The 27698-nt window shown below is 38.0% G+C and overlaps 1 protein-coding gene across 1 annotated transcript in view; it reads right to left on the reverse strand.

Moving 5' to 3' along the window:
- Positions 1 to 1522: 1522 nt before the first annotated feature.
- Positions 1523 to 27698, reverse strand: part of Taf3 (TATA-box binding protein associated factor 3) — a 154237-nt gene continuing 128061 nt past the window's right edge. The window contains exons 5-7 of the mRNA XM_003473415.5: positions 8130 to 8379; positions 4861 to 4967; positions 1523 to 3484 (exon numbers count right to left, since the gene is read on the reverse strand). Coding sequence (XP_003473463.2) covers positions 3370 to 3484; positions 4861 to 4967; positions 8130 to 8379 — 472 coding nt within the window. The 3' untranslated portion in view covers positions 1523 to 3369. The remainder of the gene's footprint in view (positions 3485 to 4860; positions 4968 to 8129; positions 8380 to 27698) is intronic.

The raw sequence follows: 27698 nt of genomic DNA on the forward strand, positions 1-27698 counted from the left end.
TGATAGCACTGTGGAAAAAGACATTATTCAGAGCATTATCTATTTCATTCTTCAGTCAAGGTAACTCATCTACTTTTTAGACTTAAACTTCTAAAGAAAACTGCTATGATCTGGAGAGATTGGCCATAAAACTATTTGTATTGAAAACTTAGCCAGCGAGTCTTTAGTGAACTTCATTCATTAGCATTCTCAGTGGGAAGGTTTCCATATCTCCGTGTTCACTTTATACTTTAATTTGGTTAGTAGGTCTTTGTTTAACCGTCCTATTGAAAGGAGAACAAAGGCGGTTTGGGTGACACAGAGGAGTAATGCACTGTATTTTATCTCTGAAAAAAGCCCGATGAAGTCAGAATACTCTGATACCTCTGATTTTCTTCAGGACATTTGGAACCACAAATCAGCTGGAGGATAAAGATCCTCGCTGTACTTAACAGCAGACACCTTCAGAAGACAAACACCTTGTTGACCATAGAAATTATGCTTTGCCAGCTACCCCGGCCCAAAGGCCGATTATCACACCAGAAGAGCAGCTCAGATTCCTGCGAGTGTCTGTTTCTTAAATCCCATCTCCTCCAGTAGAATCGCTGGCCAGGATAAGTTCTTTTCCTGACTACTTTTCTTTATAAAGTTCTGATGATATTCAAATGATAGTGCTGGGTAAATGAAAACAGGTCGGGATTTCACTTACAACAGGGAAACTTCTCTCCAAAGGGAAATACTTTTCATTCCTTGGCATCTAATTCTCAGTTACAGAAGTTCCTCACATTCCTCCTGCTGGTGATTTCTTTCTCCCTCAAAAGTCAAGCCCCAATTTTCCTTACAGTTTGGGCTTCCCACAGCTTTCTCCTGACACAGGCTTTTGATTTTCCTGTTGTTTGACTTCACTTAAGGCAAGTAAGCTCACCTCCATCGCTTGGGGACATCCACGAGTTTCTACATTGCTCCTTTCCTCCACTGTTACTTTCTGGAGAATGACTATGATGAACTTTCTAACTTCGCTTTGTAACACACGTTTTATTTTCTAATCCACATTTCTTCTTGTAGTTTTTTTGAACTTGCTTGGATGCTGCTGCAGACAGCCATCCAGTAGAGGTGGAGGCCACCAATTCATTTCACCTAGGCCACTAAGCAGTTGTAAGATGGTGACAACTGTGGGTCTCTGGTGACCTGGACTAGATTCGACTCACTGACCTAGAGGTGAAAGGCTCTGTATTCCATTACTAATCCCTTGAGCCATCCAGCCTCCTGAAAATGATTCTTTGGTTTTATTACTGCAAAGACCATTTATAAAATCATGAACTGGATTTAGGAAAGCAACCATGAAATAGCGAGGGACACCAAACTGATTGAAATTCCTTAAATGTGGTATGGCTGAAGTCTCTTGGTAGGCTGGGGGAAAAGTTTTATCTAGGCACCTCCATTATTTCAGTAGCATGACCTGCTCACTTAAACGTGGAACTTTAGATCCACTGACCATGCCTCAAGGCACTAAATCCTAAAGAAAGAAAATGGAAAAGCAAACTATGAAATAGCCAATAATCTTTATTTTATACTTCCCCCGCCCCTTGTCCCTCTCCAAAAAAGCATTAATGGGTATATCTATGATTGTGAAAATATTGTATAAAGTATTTGAATGATCTCAAATTAATAAAACAAAAAACACATATCTCAACATACTTTTTGTTTTTGCAGGGACACAAAAATTCTGGCCTCTAGAACAAGGAAGGCAATGATAACCTGCACTTTTTAAAAGGTCTACTCCTTTGCAATTTCACTCCTTTGCAATTTCACATTTATGGCAAAAAAACACATTTCTGTAACCAAATAGTAAGTTCTAAAATATGATGAAGTTACACGCTAACATCAGTTGACTTGGCAGTAAAAAAAAAAAACCATCATACTTTCTATTAATATATTTGTATTAGATTCAAAGCCCGTATTCTAGCACTAGAGATCTCCATTATGTGGGGCCAAACTGGGATTATTTCAAAATCAGATAGAAATCCATGTTTATTCCAAGATGCTAAAATATGCTAATAAAGTTAAATTTGATGTTTTTACATTAAAAATAAAATATTTGTTTTACTTTCAGATACTTATAACATATAATAAATAGTGGGCAGTACAGCAATATAATAAAATTTTATGATACCCTGAAATTTGATGTTTTCTTAAAAACATATGTCATTTCAGCCTTAAAGTACAATGTCAATGAACAAATTTGTAGACATAAAACAATGTAACACAAAATGCTGCAGTTATGGGCTTTTTTAAAACTTTCATGGAAACTACATGTCCTTTTAATAAAAGTCAAGGTTTACAGAAACAAAGTAGATTGCAAAGGAAACAATTCCAAACCCTAAGCTCTGGATTTGGGATGCCTGTGTCCCTTCCAGCTCCCTGGGTCCTCTCCCCGCAAGGGCCGGGGTGCCGCACAGCTCCACACCCCTCGAGGGGAACGACTGCACCATGGCTCCTGTCCGCTAGCCCCTCTGCTTATGTACAGCACTAATTACAGACATGGCTGAAATCACGGGGGATTTCAGAGAAAGCCAGAATTAACACGATAAAAATTTTAAAAATAACTACTTCATAAATATTTATTATTTACATTAGGGAAATTTTTTAGTATGAAGTTTTTATACAAGTTGATGAAATGTACAAGCAGTGAGAAGAGACTCCAGCAGTTTAAAGAAGGGCAAAATTAAAATGCAACGAAGGTATAAAATACATTAGAATAAACAAAAATAATTTGCACAGAAGCAAACAGGACATGATAGAAACCTTTTTCTTAAAAAATATAAGGTATTTCACAAAAGCCTGAACATTTTACATGTTAGTACTAAAAACAGGGCGAGGGTGGGGGGGAGCTTCATATATTCTCATCACAAAAATATTTACCAGTACTCCTCCAGCTGGAGTTTTCTTTTGTTATGATTATCTTACTATTGAGGGAAGGAGTTGAAAACTTTACAGATTAATGATATCATCTTTAAATTACAATCAAGGCGGTTTACATTATCTTCTCATCTAACACCTTAATGAAAAGGCCTTGCAGATAATACAGGAAGTCAAAAGGGGAGACATACGGTCTTTATTAATAATACTCGTCTCTGGTAATAGAAAAACGGAGGCCGGCAGCCCCGAGACCACGCCCCTGCTGGGGTTCTGTCCTCCCGCGGCCTTGGCCCCACGGGCCAGCCTGCTCTGCAGGGACACCTGGCTTCCCTGGGCGGCCGTGCTGTCCCTATGTTCCGGGCTCATCATCCACCGGGCATGGGGAGGCAGAGCGCCCACCGCCCCTGCCGGGAGGGCAAGAACACGAAGGCCCAGCTCAAGCTGCTGCTCCGCCCGCCCGTCCTCCTGACGTCAGTGCGCTCGGTGCTTCCTCTTCTTGTGCTTTTTGTCTTTCTTCTTGCTGGCACACTTCGGGCAGAACCACTGCATCTCTTCTGGTGGTGCCGCCATTACCCCGACGCAGGGCCTACACGGCAAAGACAGAGACACGTTTCCTCTGTGTTTATTCTCCCCCACACTCCACGCCACACTGGAGCCCGAACCCAGGGCCTCCATCTCAGCAATATCCCCAGCCCTTTTCATTTGTTAATTTTGGGGCAGGGTTTGTTAAATTGCTAGTGTCCAGGCTGGGCTTGAACTTGAAATCTTTTTGCCTTAGCCTCCCAGAGTTCTGAGATTATAGACATAAACCACCATGTCTGGCCTATTTTTTTCCATCCTATATTTTCAAGACATTCTTAAATGTCTTGAAATGATGTATTTATGCCTATTCTTTTCCTTTTTATATTTTCAAATCATTTCAAAAGCCTACAATCTTGCTTGGAGTGGTACCACATGCCTGTAATCCCAGCAACTTGGGAAGCTGAGGCAGGAGGATCACTATGAGTTTCAAGGCCAGCCTGGGCTAACCAGTGACTTTATTTATTTATTTATTTTTTTTTTGTCTTTTTCATTTTTTATCGGTACCAGGGATCGAACTCACGACTGCCTGCTTGCAAGGCAGGCGCTTATGCCGCTGAGCTAAATCCCCAGCCCCTAACCAGTGACTTTAAATTCAGCTTGAACTACATAGGGAGACCCTGTCTCAAGAAACAAAATAACACGAAGTCTATGATCTATTTATCATAAATCTAAATCAAGTGGCTCTTAATTTTTGTATCACTGTTTATTGCTGTGCATGTGGATTATTAGAGAGATTAATTTCTCTTTCTTATTTGCCAGAAATACTGTAATCCTGAGCAATGGCTTTTTCTCCTGTAGATACACATGTATCATAACTGAACAGATACTGTCCTACAACTGACTGTTTTAAAACAAAGTAAGAAGATTGAATATATTTTGGTTGAGTTTGTTCAGTTTTGAGGAACTGCAGATGAGGCTTAAAACAGATGAATCTGGGCATGGTAGTGCATGCAAGTAATCTCAGTAGTGGGGAAGCTGAGGCAGGAGGATCTGGGCTATACAGCAAGACCTAATCTCAAAAACAAAAAGAAAAACACCAAACAAACCCAATCCCCGACCTTACAAGCTGTCTTTATCTGTGTGGTTTGTGCCAAGCCTACAAAACATCATCTGTAATGATACCATCAGGTACCACAGCTCTATAGAACAACAGTGGAGAGGAGGAAAGGACAGGCCTATGTCACCTCTTGTTTATTTTACAAGGATAGATAACCTAATTAAAATAGTTATACTTTAGGCTAAATAACAACAGTTTGAAGACTTGGTTTCTGCAATTAATCTCAACGGTCGAAAGCACTAATCTGCAGAATACCTCCATGCACTGAGCTCTCCTGAGCAGGCAGCAGCAGCCAGTGTGGCTGTCTGTGCTGGGACACTCACCAGTGGTACCAGTCGTCACAGTCGTCACAGCCGATCATCGGACTCCCATCATCAGGTTTGTTACACCCAGGACAGATCCAGATCTGATTTCCCCACTCGTCTCGGATCTGGGGAGAGATCAGGGATGGAATGGGAAAGAGAAGCAAAAAGCAGCCAGGTAAGAATCACTGCTGCATACTAAAAGCCTACAAACTAACAAATTAAGCTTAAAAAAGTAGGAGAGTTAACACTTCAATGCTATGATCATGGTCATCACTGCTTTAGACTCAGGTGAAAAAGAAAACAGCTACTAAGTATTCCACAATAAGACATTTCTAGTGAATATTCTACTCTTGTGTGTATATCATAAAACCCCAAGTATTTAACAATGTCTCTAAACAAAATGACCTACAAATTCATAAAGATCTGGGTCTTTATGGCAGTAATAATTGGTATTTTTGAGCACAACAAAGTAGGGTTTCCTCAATCACATTCGCAGGCATGGGATTAAATATATGGCAAATGTGCATGTATCCCCTTATTACTCATTAGCCAAACCCTTCTCTTGAACCAGCTGATAAGATCAAGGATATAAAAGAGTTGTTACTAAGTAACTTTCCATTCCCTTTATGACATTTTTAGAAAAGTACAATCAACTAAAGGGCAAATGAAATAAGGAGCTCAAGAGGCCAGAGAGCTACATATTTAAACATTATTTTGATACAAGTAGTGCATGCCCCCACTTTATTAATTTGGAAGTTCTAAACAGGAAGCATCTCTAATTTACCATTTCCTCAAATTTTACACTGAAAAAAAAAAAAACAATCTGGAAGAATTCCACAATTCTATGATGTGAGCACTGAAAAACAGCATGAAGTAAAAACTAAACCACAGTTTTCACACTAATTTAGCACACAATTTCATTTCACTTATTTTGCAAGGTATGGACTCTTCCTGTACATTTTAAAATATAACACAGACTAGATATGCAAAAGGGATGACTTCTCTGTGTGCGAGGAGGCACTGAGGGCACAGGTGTTTCACTCCACCGTCAGGTTTACTTAAGTCTACTATTTTTGAAACTCTACAAAGGCAAACTCCACTGACGATTTCTAGAGGCAACTGGAGCAGGAGTATCTCTGTGCCCTCTGGTTTCAGAGCAGGTATGACACAGGGAGAACCAGCAGTCATAGGCGCCAGCTGTCTATGGCCGCAGGCGGGGCTGCTGCTGGTCGACCTTTCTGGAAATCAGCAGTGTGTGACTCTGCGCTACAAGAAAACACTGCCACAGCACCCAAAACAATGCCAGGCACTTCACAGTTTACATGTTCTTTTAAACACACTCCTTTACTTAGGCAGTGGAAAAGAAGCTTTGGGATAGGGTAAGAAGTGGGAAATGAGTTCCAACATCACGATGAGGCACAGACAGAACCAGCCTTTTTGCCTAATTGCAATCTGTCCCTCTAGCCACAGTGTCTCTCTAGGAATTAGGTTTTCAGCCCCACTGTCTATTCCATTTGGACCCATCTCGGTGGACAATCCACTAGACAGCCAAAGTTTTCAAGCTAGATGACAGCACAGAGACCACTGCAGCTATGGCAGATCCCTTCAGCACAGATAAACAGATGGAGGCAGAGGGGCAGGCAGATCAACTTGCCTCACTGATGGTGCTGCTGCCACAGTCAGACACACAAAGCAGCTGGTCCTTGAATGAATGACCAAGCTGATGATCACAGCTTTTTTATAAATCACATTTTTAAAAAAATTTTGTCTTTTTCGTTTTTATCGGTACCGGGGATCGAACTCATGACTGCCTGCTTCCAAGGCAGGTGCTTATGCCACTGAGCTAAACCTCCAGCCCCCACATTTTTTATTCTTTGTCAATTTAATATTTTTCTTTTATTTTCATGTCTATATCCTATGAGTACATACAAGATTTTCTTTTATGCTTGTTGGTATTATTGTAGTCTCATAATAATTTACTTACATTTCCTTCTGAACTCCTTTAAGCAGTGTGATACACAGTTTAGAATAATAAATATCACGAGTCCAGTGTCTACTCCCAAAGGCCAGCATCATCACTAGCCAAGGGCATCACTGTAGGCAGAGCTGGGAGTCACGGCAATGTCAATGCCTCCACTCACCCAAAATATTTGGTAAGCCAGGTGTGGTGGCGCACGCCTTTAATCCTAGCACACGGCAGGTTAAGGCAGGAGAACTGCTGTGAGTTCCAGGCCAGCCTGGGCTACATAATGAGTTCAAGGCCAGCGTGGACTACATACGGAGACCCTGTTTCAAAAAACTAACAAAATAAAACAAAAAATTTATTGTCTGTTCATGTGTCACTTTACATGGCCCATAGAACATAAAAGCACTCCATGACTAGACTGAATTTAGTGTCTGAAGAGATCGGATATTAAACATGGGAAAATACCTAAAACCAGTCTCTGGACAATGTGGGCTCATTTAGCCTGGTGGGTTTTCTAATCTGAATTTATGTGTGGGTGCTCAAGAAATTGTGGCCTAAAAGATCATTTCCAGTAAATGCATGTTAGCCAGTACAATATAGATATTGCTATAATTCAGAGATACCAGCTGACTCATAAAATGTATATTATGTGAATTATACTTATAAGTGAATAATTAAGAAATTTTTTTTTTTTTTTTTTTGTCTTTTTGAGATAGGGTTTCACAATGCAGTTCAGGCTGACCTTGAACTCACTTTGTAGCCCAGGTTGGGTGCAAACTTGCCACAGTTCGCCTGCCTCAGCCTCTCAAGTGCTGTTTTTTTGAGACAGAAACTTACTATATAGTTTAGGCTGGCCTTAAACCTTGGCAATCCTCCTGCTTTAGCCTCCTAAGTATTAGAATTACACATGTGCACCATGAGACCTGGCACTGATTAAATACAGGATTTATGTATCACTATTTGCATATGTAGTCACTGATATTGCTGCAGACAGGTATACAGTCATATTCCAAAACAATATAAAAGTAATGAAAAACAATGCTTTGACATATTTATGTAGACTGAGTATGAGAACATAGTAATACAACATTTTTTTTGGTACCAGGGATTGAACTCACGACCTCACACTTGCCAGGCAGGCACTTATGCTGCTAAACTAAATTCCCGGCCCATAATACAACATTTTAAAGCCAAATGGAATGAAAATACTTTTCTAATCATAAGCACTTGAGCCTGAGATTCAATAACGATGTGAAGCAGTTCTTGGTAATTGATATTTCTTTGACACCATCAGGAAGGCACAAAGCGGGACAGCACGTACCACGTAAGTGCTGACAGTCTCAGTCACCACACTCCGCACGGGCGCCTTGGAGCTTCCTGCTGCCGCCAGGGCAGGAGCCAGAGATGGCATCAGAGCGGGGCACGCTGCTGCCTGGGGCAGGAGTGGCAGCGGCAGTGGGGTGGGGTTCATGTGCACAGGGACTGCGGCTGGTGTGGGAGGCGGTGTCTTGGGTCTATTCAGAGAAGGTGCTGGTTTAGCCTCCGGGGCTGACACCACTTTGCTGATGACACTGCAAACATGAGAGAAAGAAGTAAAAGTTAAAATAGGACAATGGGGTCAAATCATATGTTTTAAAAAGTATCACAAAAGAGCTTCTTCTAGTAGCAAAATGTTTTGTTTGGTTTTTGTTTTCAAGCACTTTGGGAGGCTGAAGCAGGAGGAGTGCAAGTTCAAGAGCAGCCTAAACTATAAGTGAGATCCTAACTGAGCAAGAAGGCCCCAGATTCAACCACCAGCCACTGAAAAACAAACAAACAAAATAATAACTGTACCAAGGCTGAGGATGTTGTATGTTCCAGGGTCTGAGTGTCACACCTAGGATGGGGTGAGGGAACTTCAAAACCTTTTCTGACAAAGTGGAAATAAAAAAAGCTGTATCAGAAGGTTCTGGTGAAAATCTCAAGACAGAGAGACTTTACAGTATGCACAGATGTAGTGTTAATGCAGGCGTATATTCATGGCTGTTGCTTGTGACAATAACCAAGCTGACAAAAGGAAAGTGAGAACATAAAACACAGAACAAGACAAACAGCACATAAGGCAGATTTTAACTCTAAATAACAATAACCATGTCACACACACGGTCTAAATGATCCAATTATCAGACTGAGTAAAATGGTGAAACCCGAATGTATTTTATTTATGAGACAGGCCTAACAACAGAAACACCGCAAGAGCTACAAAAAGATGCACAAAATATAAAGCAATACTACACAAAGCAAACTTCTAAAGAACTACCAGTGATAATGACAGAAGGTTCCGATGTGCCAGGAAGGTACATAATAATATAACCTCAAAATGTATGACAAAAGTGTCTGTAAGAAACAGAAAGTTACAGTGGAGATATCAGCCTAACTCTCTATGTAACTGACAGAATAAATGTTCATAAAAACCAACGACACAAAGGTTTGGGGGCTAGGGATACAGCTCAGTGACAGAACATTTGCTAGGAAGCCTGAGAAGTGCTGGGTTTGATTCCTAGCCTTGGGGGGAAAACGATATAGAAGGCTTGGACAACAAAAATAACCAAACTGGCCCAATGGCTATTTTAGATTTGGGAGAGGGTTCCAGGGGATTGAACCTAGAACCCTGTGCATGCTAAGCTCGAATTCTGTTACTGGGGATACTTCTAGGCTTTCACAATTATTTTAAAACTCTGTATTTAACCAATGCAGAATATTTTTCCCAGAATATACTGTGTACTGAAAAACAAACAAACAAACAAACAAACAAACAAAAAAACCAAAAAACACCTCAGCAAACTTCATAAGGTTGAAAAATGATTTGAATAATTTTTGTATATACTTGTTAATTTTGCTGCATGGATAATTTTGTGAAGAAATGGAAAGCTCTTTGTTTTAATTGCTCTATCCTCACTATCTAACATGCTAATTATTTAGCAGGCACCTGATAAATCTGAACAGATTTTACTAATCAAACATAAACACAAAATCTAGTCCCAAAAGTAGTGACAGTCTAGATAAAACAACACATTTACTTTATTTTTCTAGCCAATCAAGATCACAGGAAAAATAAACATAAGCTCTATGATGTGAGATGGTAGGGAAAATACAGAGCATGAATGAAAGGAGAAAAAACGGAAGTGAAGGAATGAAACATTTGGGCTAGGAAGCTGGGAGACAACTCAGCCATTAATGAAAAGAACTGAACAAAAGGAGGGCAAAAGAAGGAAATGGCACTGTGCTCTCCGTGTGACTATAAGTGAAAAACGCCTGAGAGCTGAGTGAAGAAGAGTTCTTAAAGGAAAACCCCAGGGCTGACAGAGGGAGTCAGAAAGCTACCTACAAACAGCCTGTTCATCATTTTGGTTCAGTTTTACCTTTCGTGAGCTATCTTGGTGGAAAGTGTTTCTTAGAGGGAAAGCCTGAATCTATTGTCTAAAATTATGGATATTCATGGGCTCTAATACAATGATCATCTGAAACCGAGAATCAGCTCAATTGTGAGTTGTAAAATGGGATAATTTGGCTTGTCTTGTGTGTGAGTGTGTGTGCGTGTGCACATGCGTGTACAGTGCTGAGGATCAAACCCAAAAGCCTCGGGGATGCTTGGCAAGAGTGCTACCGCTGAGCCACGTCTCCAGCCCCTTGTCTTTTCTTTTTTGAGACAAGGTTTGAGTATGTTTCAAGCAGGCCTCAAACTTGCTATGTAGCCCAGGCTGTCCCTGAACTCTCGGTCCTTCTGTTCGAGATTTCCCAGTGCTGTGATTACAGGTGTGTGCCACCATGCCAGGCAGACATCGTATAATTGGGGTTATATCACAAACCATAAATCCTACAGTGCTTTAAGACTGGTAAAATAAGACAAAATAACACACAATGTGCCTTGGATTTTCTTTTCTATTTTTGGTACTGGGGATTGAACTCATGACCTCGTGCTTGCCAGGCAGGAGCTTGTGCCCCTGAGCTAAATCCCCAGCCTATCCCCTGGATTTTAAGGAAGACAGTGACTTCACTACACAACCATTTTGTATAGCACAAAATACCATAAGCAAAGTTAAAAGATAAAATAAAGAAAATTATTTGCAATGTGCAAAGAAATAGAAAGTATTCATTTAATTAAAAGAAAAAACTAACAGTCTTACTTAAAATATGTCAAAGAACGGAAAGCAAGGAACAGAAGCAAAGAACAGTAGTAGGTGGGAAAAACATTCTGTCTTCACAGCAGTCAAAGATACCAATGCATCAATACAAGGCCTTTTTTTTTTTTTTTTTGTATTGGGGATTGAATCCAGGGCCTTCCCCGACCCGCACCCCTTTTCTTATTATTTTGAGATAGCATCTTGCTAAATTGCCCACGCTGAGCTTGAACTTGTGCTCTTTTGACATCAGTCCCTAGAGTAATGAGATTATAGACGTGCCACCACATTTAATGAGATGCCTTTTTTCCTCTTTAAGATGGCTTTTTAGAAGTAAAGACCAAAAAAAAAAAAAAAAAAAAAAAAAAAGTAAAGACAAAAAGATCAACACTACCTAACTCTCAAGATTGGGGAATAGAAGGGGTGGTGACACAGTATTTCAAAATGGCTATCAAAACCTTAAAAATATATCGGCTCTTGACTATCCACTCTATTTCTAGAAATTTGCCTTGAGACAGCAGACAATTTTATATAAGGATACAAAGAGAAAAACATTACTTTCAACTTAGTTTACAATTGTCAAAAAATTTTAAAACTAGAATGATTATAATTTAAAATACTCCACTATAGAGGATTGGTTACATAAATCATGACCAAAATATCATGCTTTTCTTGGAAGTGGTCACGCACACACACACATCTAGTCCCTTCACAATACACTTATTTCTTAAAAGTTGTAGATTATATGCATAACAGATTCTAACTTTTGCATGAAATAAGAAAGCAGACAAAGAAGCTGAAAGTGGTGGTGCCGCCCTGTAATCCCAGCACTCAGGAGGCTGAGGCAGGATGACTGCCATGAGTTTGAGGACAACGAGGGCTACATAAGAGAATTCACGGCCAACCTTCATTAACCACATAGTGAGACCCTGTCTAAAAAAAAAGAGAAAGCAGATAAGAATGTGCGAGTGTATTTTTTGAAAGAAATTCAAAAGAATATATACCAAAATATTCAGAAATAGCCTCTATAAAGTGGAATTACAGATGACGTTCAAATTTTGGTTTATCTATAATAACATATATAACGTGTAATGAAGATAAGAAAAAAGTTAAAAAAATTGTCATAATGGATACATTAAAATGTCATTGAGAATTTAAAATGATACTTTGAGTTGTACACATAATTTCCTTGCTTACATATTTATTATACTTTATTAATTTACTAGGAAAAAATGATGCTTTGGCTAAAGCCTTTTAGATAAATTACCATGGTCTATTCCTAAATTTATGGAGTAAATCCTCAAGCTAAATCAAAGAGTCCCACAATTTACTGTATCTAAATTGCCAGAGATTGACAGAGATTGACAACAAAACAGCAAAGCGGAGAAAACAATGAACCTCATATAACTATGCTATTTTAAAAACATAATTAAAATAATAAACTTGAATGGCCTCTAGATATTGTAAGGTAATATACTCATACCTACACATATGTATATGTATCTCTATATATCTATCTATATACACATATTATAGTTTTCAAATCGTACGTATGTATGTAGTAGTGCCAGGGATAGAAGTGGTTCACACATACTAGGCAAATGCTCTACCACTGAGTTACATCCTGAGCCTTTTGCCATTTTTTGCTTTTAAGGAAGGGTCTTGTTGAGTTGCTCAGGCTATCCTTGAACTTGTAGTCTTTTGCCTCAGCCTGCTGAGTAGCTGGGATTATATAAGCATACCACCATAACCAGCCTAACATTTTTTTTTGAGAAATAAAAGGAAAAATCATTGCAGTGAGCACTTTGTCGACGAGGAAAACTATTGTAATTCTTTGTTTTCAAAGAATACGATTGACATTGTTTAGGCACTAAAATGATTCATTTTTGCAACTCTGGAAATTCCAGAGAAAATTAACTGGAGTTTTAGCTATTGTGATTTTACCCTCTAAGTGACTTGTCATAACTGAATACATGGTTTTAAACTATTTTTAGCATTAACAGTACAACATAGTTTCTTATCCCCGGTGGGATAAACTGTCAACATTTAATCGAATATGATCATTATAAAAGTAATTCTGGATTCCACCGGGCACCTCACTGCCACTCTTTGTGGTTCTATACCTACAGACAGTGCTTTGCTTCCTGAAGTACTCTCCTGAAGTATCACTTTTTCCCTCCCATTTAACTGCATCGTGCATTCCCATCGAGAGCTGTAAGCAGCATGCAGTGTCTGGGGAGAAAGCAATACTGCCCACAGCTGTGCCCACGATGGCTCCGGACTGCTAACATTACAGCTTTGGGAAGATTTGGTCATAGTTCCCTAACTGCTGTGAACACTGGCATTATTCATACAAACATGCAGGAGGAGGGATTTGAGCAGGATTTCTTTCCCTGTTTCCCCACCACAAAACAGTGAAGTAAACAGAATGGGTCATGAGCAGCTTGGCCTGTAACGCAAACTCACAGCTTGACAAGTCAATAGAGCCAGTCCTGCCTGCCCAGACCCAGAGCCTCCAAGGTTAGGGGCAAACACAGTTTGGATATGTTTTTCACAGGGGGTTTAATGCTTCTCATTATTCAGCTATTGTGTGCAAACACTAGGAAACCAGTGATCTAAATTATCAAGTCCAAAGAACTAGTTACTAAACTGCAGCAAAGTTCAAAAGTTCCCCACAATGGCTTACTTATTTACCCCTAAGAGTGAACGGCCATTTTTAAGTGGTCACAAAATGATACCATAGGTAAAAACTATTTTACTTGAATTTTCCATAATCTTCTGAAAAGGCAAATTTTTCAATGGAGATAAACTGCTCAGGCCAGGGGTTTAGCTCAGCAGCACAGCATCTGCCTGGCAAGTGTAAGGTCCTGAATTTGATTCCTGATACAAAAAAAAAAAAAAAAGAGAAACTGCTCAAAAAAAAAAAAAAAAAAAAGCTTCTTACACTACAATTTACATTTCTTTTTTCAGATCTAAATTTCTTTTTTTTTTTTTTTTTTTGTCTTTCTCATTTTTATCGGTACCGGGGATCGAACTCACGACTGCCTGCTTACAATGCAGGTGCTTATGCCGCTGAGCTAAATCCCCAGCCCCTGAGATCTAAATTTCTAATCAACCTCAGAAACACCATTAGAAGACCTTTAGAAGACCTTTAAACACCTTTAGAAGCTGATTCTGTATTTTAAACTAACCTTTCCTCACAAAACATAGAAAAATAAAATTACAGAGGTCCCACAGTAACACTACTAAAAAACCTCTTAGTTGAGTTAGTAATATTTGGGCCAGTCTTCATAGTTTTGTTTTGCCAATTTTACTAAAAGCCCTGAAATAGCTGGGAACAGGGGTATAATCCTTGCTATTCAGGAGCTTGAGGCAGGAGGATGGCAAGTTTGAGGCTCGCCTGGGCAATTTAGAAAGACCCTATCTTAAAAAAAAAAAAAAAAAAAGACAGACTGAGGACTCAGTGGTTTCTGGGTTCAGTCCCAGTACCACTGCCACCACCACCATCCCCAGAAAAAAATCAAAACAAAGCATAAAACTCTAGAAATATCAAGTCCAAATATGGTAGCCAGGCAGCCTTTAGGATACTGGGTGTCCTACTGTGCCCTTCAAGGCCAGGCCATAAAACACTTAAGTCTCCCTTTAACAGGGAGACTGCACTGACAGGTCCAGAGCCAGATGAAGTTGCTAGCACAGATGCCTCAGGGACTTCCCTTCCTGGTGTGCGCTGGCGTGGATTTGCCAGCCTCAGCCTTGGGAGGCTTCAGGACAATAGCAGTCCTGGTCTGTGACTTGGTGAGACCCAAGCCTCAAATTGCTGAAGAAACTGCAAATGAATCACCAAGTTTAGGGATCATTTGTTGGGTGGAAATAGAAAACTTCATACATCAAATATTCAATTTCTCTACCTTAGGTATATGAATAAATATTCAGAATTTGGAAGGAATTATATTTTAGAGAATCAGCACTTAAGATGCCAGTTGTATCACAGTCATTTCCATATTTTACATTGATCAAATACCCAAAGACAATTATGAGAATCAGTTTTATGTTGATTCTTCAAATCAATCATTATTCCTTATTCTTCTTGATCCTCACAGCACAAATTCTAACATTCACATAATTATAAAACAACTATAAATGGATTTAATTCAAGCTCATGGCTTGCCTCTTGAATATTTACATCATCTCATAAAACGGGTATTTTATCTTGTCATAGCCCAAGTACATATCAAGTAGCAAACATTTTATCTTTTAATGCAGGCATGACCTATTTGAAAAATGAAACAAATTGCATGAAGTAATTAGAGAAAAACATTTTTTCAAGGCAGAGCCCTGAATGATTATAGTTCTATTGTCAAATGTTCAAAATCTGTAAAATACCCTAAAAGGACATCATACTTAGATAAGCAATGAATAATGCACATTTCCTCATATTTGTAAAAAGATACACTAGAATGATAGTAGTAATAGTAACAGAAACCAAATGGTAGCTTACAAGGTGAGGCATGGACAGGGGAAAGGAAAGTGCTGGAAGCGAGACCTTTCGGAATACCTCTGGTCACCCCGCTCCAGCTTTCAGTCAGGTAAATGATCTACATATGCAGAAAACTAAATTTAAAAATTTGCCTTGGAAATGAAAATAAACAGAAATGAATGAACTTCAATGTATATCTATCATGCTGGAGCAAAAAATCACTTTAGGTGCCTTTAGAAGCCATTTTGTTTACACATCCATAGTAGAATTTATTTTTATTTATTTATTTATTCTGTCTTTTTGAGACAAGGTCTCACTATGCAGTTCAGGCTGGGCTTGAGCTTACTTTGTAGCCCAGGTTGGTCTTGAATTCACAACAATCCTCCTGTCTCAGCCTCCTGAGTGCTGGAATTACAGGCATGCGCCACCACACCCAGCTCTCCATAGTAAAATTTAAAATCAAATACTGGAAAAAAAATTCTTAAATCTCATCCAACAGTCTAGTAAGCACTAACAGAGCTATTAATTTTAGAATACTTTATATAATCCCTGTAAAATAAAGCAAATAAATAAGTATGCTAATGCTATTATTATCACTCATGAGTCCTAATATTAGAGACACAACAATAAATTCAAGGAAGTAACAGTAATGTTAGGCCTAAATTGAATATAAACTTATTTCACATATTTTTATTTCCTAATTCTGTCCTTTGCAAAGGTTTAGAAGCAATGATATCCCAGCAGTAATGAGCACCTCTAATGTCACCTCTAATTATGATTTCTATTAAACTTTCCCAACTAAAAGGAATCAATGTTCCTTGAAGGAATGGCTAAATCCACATCCATGCAAATATACAAGTATAAAGAGAAAGCTCTACAAGATAAATTTAGACAATTTTGTAACAAAAAAATTATAAAACATAATTTGAGTGTGTGTCAAGATTTACAGGCAACATGAAGAAGTTACTGTTGGTCAAGATGGGACAATTTGAACATGAAAAAGAAGTAAGAGGAAAGAAAGAGAAGGAGAGGAGGACTAGGGAAGAAGATGAAGGAAGAGAGACCAACTCCTTACTAATAATGATCATTTGATACAGTGATCTATGGTATCAATCTCATCCATTTCCTGTCCTCAAGAATAGCAAGAAAAATTGAAGAATTAATAAGCATTTATTCTACCTTTTGTGAATGATCTGTATTTCAGAGTATGCAAAATGGTAAACTTTCGAGTATGGACCAGGTATTGGATAAAAGCTAGCAACTATTCATATATTTTATGTATAATAGCATTATGATTATATAAGACAATAGCCATACTGTTAGATCTGCATATCAAAATGTACAGAGGTGAAAGGCTATTTGGCTTGGATTTGCTTGAAAATGCTACATGACAAGAAAGGATGCAAACAGATCAGGGCAGATCTGTAACAAAATTTTGATAATTCAGTCAATATGAAGTCAAGCTTAGAAAAATCCAACATTAACACTTCAAAATATATTAAATGAGCACATATGCTGTATATGTACATGCTATACTCCTATGAGCTTTTCAGTGTCACTGTCTGTGGAACGGTCTAACATTATATATTGAATAATAAAGTGATCTTCCAAAATGAAAGTGAAGAGGACTTCAATAATTGGTTTAAAAACATGTGCAATGGCTAAATTGTAACATATGAGATAAAAGTATATATTTTCATACCTCAAGGAAATTACAATCCACAATAAAATATTTAATAAAAATAATTTTATTTCTTTGGAACACAAAGAAATTTTACGAAAAAAAAAGTATTCATTAAAAAAGTGAGCTACGAGTGGTGGTGTATCCTTGTAATCCCAGTACATGGGAGGCTGAGGCAGGAGGATCACTGAGAGTTTGAAGTAAGCGTGGGCTACATAGTGAGTTTAGAGCCAGCCTGAACTATATAGTGAGATTTTGTCTAAAAAAAAAAGGTGCCCACTGGGGTCTGAGGATAACAAAATTTCTAACATAACAAAATTTCTAAAATTTTCTGAGTCAAGACAAGACTTTATTCCACTGACTTAAGACTCACACTTAATATCACTCTAAAAGAAAGAAATGGAGTAAGAGAGAACAGGTCATGATAGCTCTTAATCATTTAAAGACCTGAAAAAGCATATATTCAACAAGTCAATTGCAAATCAAAGGATTTAGTTGTGAGTTTGAGCAAGCTGCTTGAAATTCTAGCCTCTTGTATCCAAGTATTTCCTAGTGTCCTCTGACTTCCAGGATCTGGAAGGCCAAGACGGGTTTCAGCTGGGTCAGAAGGGTAGTGAATACGCACGGAGGTCAGCTGCACTCTTCCCTTCTGGAGGACTTGGCCAAGTGACTTCAAGGGAAGTTGCTCTGCACAGCTGTCCCCTTCTGCTGTACCAGTGCAGGGGCACTGCAGTGTCACTTACCCTGAACTGACTGGTAATCTCGAATTATTTTAAGTTGGATGTTCATTACAGGGTCCATAGGCTGAATAACCAGATGCTAAACAATCTAAGAAAGAGTTATCTCTCTTCTTTTTGCTTCTTTACAATTACATAATGACAATACTTTAAAGCACATGTGCTGATGAACAGATGTTTGCATGCATAAATAGGTCACACTAGAAAGGCCAGAAAAAAGCAGCAGAGGCAATTCAAGGTTTATCTGGTCAACTTTGAAAGTGGCCTAAATTTATAAGGCGAAAGTGAAATTCCCTTGTATTTGTTATTGGCCAAATAAATAGAACAATGAAAACAATAAGAAAGAAGAATGTGGCCCTTTACCATTATGATTTTGACTTAATCATTTCATTCATCTTAGCTCAAAGCAAATGAGCCTAATAGTATTAACTACTCTCAGCATCCCTTTCTGTTTTAGCAGAACTCATATGTCTATATACAGATTAATTAGTATTGATCAATGGGTCATAATGCACATTCAGAAGTACTCGACAGTTAATCTAAAATGAAAACTACAATAATCCTTTAAATATATACAAAATTTCTACTAAGTCACATACATACATAGCTTTTAAAATGTAAGAGACCAAAAGACCTAAACAAAATAGAAGTAGAGAAATAATTTAAGAATGGGCATATGCTTGCCTGTCAATGCAGCACCAGGTGCCTCTGGCTTGCGTTCAGGCTTTCTCTCCTCCATTCAGTCTATCTGGTTCCATGGCTTCACCCTACCCTCGTTCAAGCTGGATGCGTGAACTGGCCCAGCTGCTCACACCCCCATGAGCACACCAACTGCTTAAGGCTGGACCCAGGATCTTTGCAGGGCCATTGAAAGGCTGCTCTGGGACTTGTAAGTCAATCTCCTCCAGGTTGAAAAATGGTAGAAAATACGCTTCATTAAATTCACAACAGACTAGCAGCTGGGGCAAAGCTAAGCTTGATGTATTATATTCTATATCTATAAAATGTTTGGAGAAAACTATACAGTGACAAAAACAATAAGAAGAATACTGACAGCTTTTTTCACATAAACATCTTTTATTATGCTATTCATCTAAAATTTTTTTTTAAGTGCAGAGCACAAAAAATATACTAGAAATTTACAGAAGCACATATGAAGCTTTGTGCATGTGCACATACACACACACAGAAAAAAGAAGGGAAGAAATTCACAATAGATAACTGGTTTTCAATGGGATTACTACTTTGCTTATAATAGTACACTGATCTTAAACACTTTGTTTTAAGCTGGCCATGGCTGTGCACACTATAATCAAAACACTTGGGAGGCTGTGGAAACAGGAGTGCTGGGCTACATAGGCAGTTTAAGACCAGCCTGAACTACGTAGCAAGACTATGTCTTAAAAAAGCAAAAGCAGATTTCACTGCTTTGTTCTGTTTTATCCTCTTTAAAATAAAAGCAAAAACAAACAAAACTGTTTACAAATCTGATACAAAAAATGAATAAACTGAATATTAATAAAATGAATATTTCCCACGAACATTTCCCAGATGATGAAAGAATTCTAAGGCACAAATACTATTACAAAGAAAGTAATTACTTGTAGTATTAAATAGATATGAGCAATGCAGTCAAAGAAAAATTCATCTGAGCTAGAGATATTGTCAAAGACTAACAGATTTCAAAAAATATCTGGGAATAGCCTGAGTAATTATGTGAGGTACAGTACTTTAAAACTAAAGGCTTCCCTAAAAGGAAGGATTTCTACAAAATGCATGCACGGGTCTATGAGTTTTCCATGTGAAATTATTAGTAGTTACCCTAAGTCTTATTGAATTTTAGAACCATCAGATTTACTAAATTCTTCTTTTATATAGGATGGCTTATTACTGAAGGGAATTTTAATTGGTATAATGTTTGGATGGCATTTGGTATACTAATTTAAGAATTTTAAATATTCACATTCTTTGATTTAGCAATATTTGAACAAATGTATATGTGTGAAAATGTTGTTTATGTTATTGAAAAATCTGGAACAACTCAAATGATTAAATATATGGGAACAAAAGGATACCTAAATTATTCCATAGCAGTAAAAATGTACTATGTCATAGGTAGAGCAAAATACCCATGGTCTATTATTAAGGGGCTGGGGAACAAAAAGAAGTTGTAGAAGAGTATATCTAATATACTCCTAAATTTTTTTGTTTTAAATATACAAAGAATCATTAGCAGTGGTTATCCTTAGGAAAGGATGGGGTTTGGGATGGGGGAAAAATTTGCTAAGTTACACATTTCTAAACAGTTGTTTTTTTAAATGTAAAACATAGATTGTGTATTATTTTTGAAACCAGAAAAAAAAAGACTTAAATGTAAAGCCAAACACTTCCACATTTAGTCGTACTTGTTCAAAATGTTTTCTTAAAAGTCCCTTTCTTTTTTATACTTGAATTTATCTAAAATACACAAAAGAACACAGGTTAACACCTTAATGAGAAGCACTTATCTTTAAAGTAAATGATCACAGCATTAAAAAAAGGAAAATATATAGCTAACATTTACTGAAGGACTATGTTGTCCTAACCATGAGTTTAACTAATACTCTTACATAATTCCCATTAAATTCTAGCTGTAGTTATGGTAGTACACTGTTCCAGTTGCCTCAGGAACCTGAAGCAGGAGGATGGTAAGTTCCAAGCCAGTCTGGGCAATATAGCAAGACCTTGTACTTATTTAAAAACAAAACAAAGAAATTCTAGTTCCAAACATCCTGCCCCAAGTACCTTTGCCCGTGCTGAGTTACAGAACCTTGTGAATAAGGCTATGAGCGTCTTCTCCTTGTTTGGTACTACTGACCACTTACTTGTGTCTAAAAAGAGAGAAGTTATCCCAGTCTGAAGACGTGATATGAAAGTTACAAAATGTTGAGATTTCAAGTGGAGAGCAAAGAGCAGGGTCTTTCTCTTCCCACTGTTTGGTTCAGTTTGGGAAGCTAGGGAAGCATATCTTATTTTTCAAGCTGTGCAGTTTGGTATGACAAAACAGAAATAAAAATCTCCCAATTATGCTAGATAGTCTTTGGCTTCTTTCATATTACCCCAAGGCCTGTAATGGCTTGAAAGTGGAAGCTCTGCTCTCATCAACAACATATAAGAAACATAAGAAAAACCAGCTTGAGGCATATAATAGTGTTTTGGAAATTTGGAATGATGTTTGAGGTCAGTGGTCCACCCGAGCAAAACTTTCCAGAAGGTAAGTGGGCAGACACAAGAATCATGCGGAACAATCTGAGCTGGCAATAAAAGAGTTGGGAATCATTGTGTATAACTGAGACGCAAAGATGAGTAAGTACATTTAGGATGAAAAACAGAGCAAGTGACTGGGGGCAAGGAAGAAACACTGGTAAAGAAAAATAAAAGGCACAGTAGGGAAACGTCTCAGATAAATACACCATCAGTAACGTACCCAATACAGCAGGAAAGATTAATATAAGGGCTCTGGCATGTTCTCTGGATCTGGGAACTGGGCTGCATTCAATGATTTTAGTGAGAAAATGCAAAACAGTTTCTAGGGCAGAAATCAAAACACAGTCCATTTAGGAGTGAAGAACTGGAAGAAAAGTATGTTTAATGAGTAAGTTCTGAGAAGCCTGGAAGGGAAGAGGAAGTTATACACCTTTTTTCTTATGTACAGGGAAGCCCTAGTGAAAAAAGCAAGTTTATTACTGGAGAAGGCTGAAGGAAAAATGCACCAAAGGGGAAGAACAGAAAGACAGAGAGGAGACAACAGAGGCGGGCAGGGCTGAAGTGTGCACAGGAAGGGCCTCAACAGAGGCTCAGCGGCACCCTCTCAGGACCTGCAGGATGAGCTGGGCGGGACACCAGTACTCTCGGAGCCCCAAACTGCAAATCCAGACAACCAGGAGGTAATGCAGCTCATCGGTCCACTTGCAACGACAGCGAAGATCCACAATTCTAAGTCCCACAAGTCCCATGGTGAAATGAATTTTATCCACTCTATAAGCTACAAAGGTGGGTGTGTAAGTGTCTGAATGTACTATGGACCTAAAAACTGACAGGAAATAATAGAATTGGAAGAATTAAAATGTTTTGTGTTGTTATGATAATGAGAGTACATAAGTGTTTTCATCAGTAGGCACATATTCTTTTTAAATGCCACAAGTGTGAGTAGTTTGATCTTTAGGCGAAATTATAATCAGATAGTATCCAAAAGGTTACCATGATACAGCTAAATTATCTCTGCCTGTCACAAGTTAAAGAACATTTAAATTCTGGAAGTTCACATCAGCTTTTTCCAGATAACAAATCTTAAGTACCCTCTGATATTCAGTCAATTAGTGATCTTGGGCCTTGATAACACTGCAAAGAGAAAGTTTCCAACTATCATTCAAATCATATCTAAAAAGGTGGTCATAAATATTTTAAACCTAAGTGAACTAATAAGACCTAGACCCATTAAGGATAAGATCTTTTACAACAAATTAAATAAAACAATTTATTGAAGTCTGGACTCAAGATAAGCTAGATTTACTAGCTGACCTTTTATTCATTTAAAGAACAAAATTAGCTCTAATTGCATTAGAATGGAATCCAGTAAATTTTCCCAAGTCTTCTAATGTGGCATCCATGTAAGCACTGCTGTAATTGTTTACAAGTAAGATGGAAATGCTTTGATTATTATCTTTCCACTTGTTTTACTGTGCTGTAAAAGCATTTCCCAAAACCTAAAGCTAGTTTTCCTGACAGTGTATTAATTTTTCTCTTAAACATAGGGCATCTTTGGTGTTAATGAACAAACTATGACATGCCAGGGAAAAAAATTAAATTTGGACTTGATTATAATTCTAGGTCAGTAAAAATGAAAGAGTAATATAAGGAAGTCAAGAACTACGCTGGAAAAACTGGAAAATGGCTCAAGACCTGAATAAGAAAACTTTTAATTATTTGCCTTCTCTTTAGGGTGGCTCAGACTTATACTGACACATATAAATATGGAATCACTGAATTTATAGGTACAATAACACAATAAAAACAAAAAGAATATAACCAATAATTTCTGCTTCGGTTGTCTAGAAGCTAGGAAATTTCATTAGTTTATACTTTATACTGGTGTTAAAAAATAGCTCATTAAAAAATCTGAAATAGAACCATTAAAAAATTTAAATGTCATCTATTACGTTTAAATATAGTGACTCTTAAGATTCTTCTTTTTCTAGTGGTGCTGGGGATCAAGCCCAGGGAGTAGCACACAAAAGGCCAGTGCTCTGTCACTTGCTATATCCCCAGCTCCTGGATTCGTCTCTTTGTCACTGTTCTGGTTTTTTTTTTTTTTTTTTTTTGAGTACCAAGGATTGAACTCATGACCTCATGCTTCCCAGGCAGGGGCTTGTGCCATTGAGCTAAACCCCTAGTCCCATTGTTCCTGTTATTTAGTGTCTAACACAGGCAAAAATCTAAGAAATGCTTCAGTTTCAATAATAAGTTCACCAAGGCAAAACAAAGAAAACTTACTGATATGCTTTAATTTTTTTAGAAAATAATATTTTTTTAAAAAAAGGGAACAAATTAAAAATAGAAAAGCAGTGCTGGGTGTGGTGGCGCACGCCTGTAATCCCAACATGCAGGAGGCTGAGGCAGGGGGATCACTGCAGGTTTGAGGCCAGCCTGGCTACATATAGTAAACCCAAGGCCATCTTGAATTACACAGGGAGACCGTGGATGATCCCCGCTCCTGCCACAAAAAGTAGAAAAACAAAGTCTGTACTACAAGTCTGACAAGCACAGTGCTCTGAAATGTTTCTGAACTGTACAAAGGTTCATGCTTTAAATCAACAAGGTTCTTGCCCTGCTCCCTGGCTTTTATTTATAAAAATACAAAATCTGACAGATTTCCTCTAACTAAAATAAATCTATTATTTCTGCCCAGCCTTCACCTGTATTAGCACTTCTGCTGTTTGTTTTCATTTTTGTTTTGAGGCACAGTCTCACCATGTAGTTCAGGCTGGTCTTGAACTCACTATGTAGTCCAAATTGGCCTCAAACTTGTGGCAATCTTTCTGTCTCAGCCTCCCGAGTGCTGGCATTATAGGCATGTGCCACCACACCAGGCAGCACTTCTGCCATGAAAGAAATAGAGAATAAGAAAATTTTCTCAAAAAAAATTTTTTTTTCTGAGTTTAAGAAAGCAATCTAGTTGCCACTGGAAATCAAAACAGCAAAAAATAAAACTAACCACCAGCAATAAAGTCATCTCTGAAAAAAAAATCAACATAACTCGAGTGGTTTGAAGCTGAGTTAAATTTGTCAAACAGAATACCTACTCTGGACTCTTGGTCAAGGAAATTTAGTTATCACTGATAGCAATATTGTTCTGGTATCACCTGATCAAATATGCTGTTAGATATTAATTAGAAAACACAACCAAGCATTTTGGGGTATCTGAAGGGGTTCAGGTCATCCCCTTTCTTTGGTGAGCTCATGGAATGCAGGCAGGAGTGTTCTGAGAGCAGAGAAGGGCAGTTCTGAGTTTCCCCACTATAGCGCCCTGGCTACCAGCAGCACAGCAGAGCAGGTGGCAGTCTCTCCACCCCAGGGACTGGCCTGTGTGAGAGCAGTAAGGGACCAATGGGAAATGTGAGCGAAGAAAGCTCCTCCCCACTCCCATCATTCAAAGGCTTCACACAAATTTATATTGTTTTTCTAATACTTTACCAGTATGTAATATTAAATCTTTTTACATGACACTCCTTTAACAGAACTCTGGGACCCAGAATCCTGATCAGCAGGGTTCCAGGGATCCTGGGTGAGCTGAAATCCCCTGGCTGTCATGGCATCAAGGCCAGACGGACTGCTGAGCTAGACTCAGATCTCTCAAAAGTGAGCCTGAATGTGCCAGGTTCCTTCATGGGTACTAAGCTTGTATTGAGCTTGTAATTTCAGGGTCAGGACTTTTTCTTTCTTTTTTTTTGAGACTATGTCTCATTATGTAGCCTAGGCTGCTCTTGAACTTGCAGTGATCCTCCTGCTTCAGTCTCTCAAGTGCTGGGATTATAGGCATGGTGAGGATTTTAATTTCATACTCAATGTAGACCATAGGGAACTCTGCCTGTTGTAGGAAGACATATTACAAGAATTTGAGGTCTGTGCAAAGTCATCTAAAATTTTAACTGTGGTCAGGATGAGGTACTGGCCCACCCTAAGTCCCCTTCAGAACAACTTCTAAGAATGTGAAATCAAGGGAAAAAGAAGTTACCTCTGTCTTACTTTAAGAAAAGATAATATACAATAGACTAAACAAGCTAACCTCAAAGTACTTTTCTGGATCAAGGGCAGAAGACATAATTTCTTTATTTAAGACTCAGAAACTAAATATTGTCTTACAGATCTTCCAAAGACAAGATATATTTTGAACCTTTTCCTTTTTCTCATAATTTCAAAGGACTGTATTCTTTGCCTGTCTTTTAGCAAAACAGATTCCTGCCTGCTCCCAGACTATTCAATTTCCTTCATTTCTGAATCCTAGTCTGCTCATCAATTTCACTTTAAAAGGGTACAAATTCACCCCCAAGTGTGTACAAATTAAGGAACTAAGGGCATATTTATATGGATATTTTATCTTTTCTTCATTATTATAGCATGGACTAAGCATGTATTCTTATACTATGACCATAAAAGATACAGATTTGTTTCTGTCTCAACCTCCCGAGTGCTGAAAATTACTCCCTGAGTAATTTTCATGCAGCAAATTTGTTATGGCTTCTGTCTAGACGTCCCCTGAAAGCCTCATGTGGTCATCCGTGGGGGTTTTTCAGAGGTGACTAAATCTAGAGTGTGTGACTGATTCATAGTGCCACGCTAGGATTAAAGGTGCTAGGATTAAGGGTGAGTGATTCATAAATCAGCACACGATTGGTTTGCACTGCCCTAACCCTGATCTAGATAGAACAGAAGGGACAGAAAGAGATTTGTCTTGTCCCCAGCTTGCTTTGCTACCTTCTGGGTGATAGGAACAGTTTCTCCTCTGCAGTGCCTATCTACTATACCACTCTACCTTCAGCCAGCCAATTACGGACTGAAACATTGACAAACTTCGAGCTAAATAAATAACTTTAACTAACTTTGGGTGTCAGATATTTTGTCTCAAATGTGAAAGAAGTAACTAAGACAGTCACAAAGTATTACTCTTTTAATTTTTTCTGGAACTTAAAACTGTAAAAACCATTCTTAGTTTGTGGGCCATACAAAAACAACCAGTGGGCTAAATTTAACCCATAAGCTGTAGTTTACCAAACCCTGATTTAAAATCCTCACTCCTCAAAAGCACTTTATTGAATAAATTGTTTTATATAATTCTATTATTATTTGACATGGACTTCTCTCTTATTTTAATTAAAAAGTGTAATGTATTTCAATTATCTCTTTGTTCCATCGTAAAGATTTTCTTGCATCTGCCTTGGTCAGGTGATAAACTCTTTATATAGTTATGTGGGTTATTTACCTAAATAGCTGAAGGCTTGTATGTTATATAATTTTGTCCTTTTAAGGTCAATTTGTATAGAGTCTCTGGTTATTATATTTTTTCTTTGTTCCAAAGTAATAAGATTTATTTCTCACATCTTCCAATATCTTAGGTATATGAATGACTGATTTACTGAAAAAGGAAAATAGAATAAACAGTCAAAAAAATTAGCGTAAGATGCATCAGGGCAGAGAGATGAATGTAACTTCCAATGCCTTTTTACAAATCTTTTATCTCTAAAGGGAGTAAGAAAGTCACACTTTTCAGATTAGGTATTGGTCAGTTACTGAAAAATAGGAATTAAACATGAAAGGGTATAAGAAAAAACTTTTTTTTTTTTTTGTCTTTTTGAGACAGGGTCTCATTATGGAGTTCAGGCTGGCCTTGAGCTCACTTTGTAGCTCACGCTGGTCTCGAACTCGCAACGATCCTCCTGCCTCGTGAGTGCTGGGATTACAGGTGTGAGCCACCACACCCGGCTCTGAGAAAAAACTTTTTAAAAGTGAAGTTACTTGGTAGTCTCTTCTGTTCTCTACCAGCTGAGTTGAGAACATTACTCAGACTTCTCTAGGAAGGACTGACTATACTATGTTCACTGGACACTGTAACTGAAGATACCTGACCTAAGAGATGGGTTCATGTCTCTTTTGCTAACATTTTTGAAGCTTGTCATTGGTACCATCAATGATCTGGGTTTCTCTACTGGCACAATAGGAATTATGTGGAAATTATACAGAGAATTTAGGTAAAAAAAATATGGACTATCTGGATTTTTCTGCTTTATATTTTTAGAGGAGTGTACACCCTTAATAAAGGCCACATCTACATCGCGTTCTACAACTTGTAATAACCACGCTGGGCTTTTTACACAGCACTACCACTGAGCTTGACAGGGCAGTGGCATAAGATACACACCAACTTTAAAGTGAAATGATCCACTGAGAAAACAAAGCACGTTTCTGTTTTTTACCTACTTACATAAATACGCTTACAAGTCTTGCTCTCATTTTTATGGTTAAAACTGAATGGAAATGCAAGCTTATTTTTAATATTTGCTTGCAATGCAAAGTACTCCATTTTCAGACCTACCAGGAAAAATGAAGTTGTAAACTTGTACTTTAAGTCTGTGAATTCCATGTAGATGATATACAATATGGTATTTATAAAAAGGAAAATTATTTTCAATATGATTTATAAAATGAGTGTTTCATACCTCATTTGGATCATGTTAAGAGCACAGCAGGCCTTAATATGTCATCAAAAGTTGAATTAAAGAAATACATTTAAACAATTTAC

Source organism: Cavia porcellus, unplaced genomic scaffold, assembly GCF_034190915.1.
Source record: "Cavia porcellus strain 051 isolate PalLab524CR breed Dunkin Hartley unplaced genomic scaffold, mCavPor4.1 scaffold_13, whole genome shotgun sequence".
NCBI classification, from domain to species: domain Eukaryota; kingdom Metazoa; phylum Chordata; class Mammalia; order Rodentia; family Caviidae; genus Cavia; species Cavia porcellus.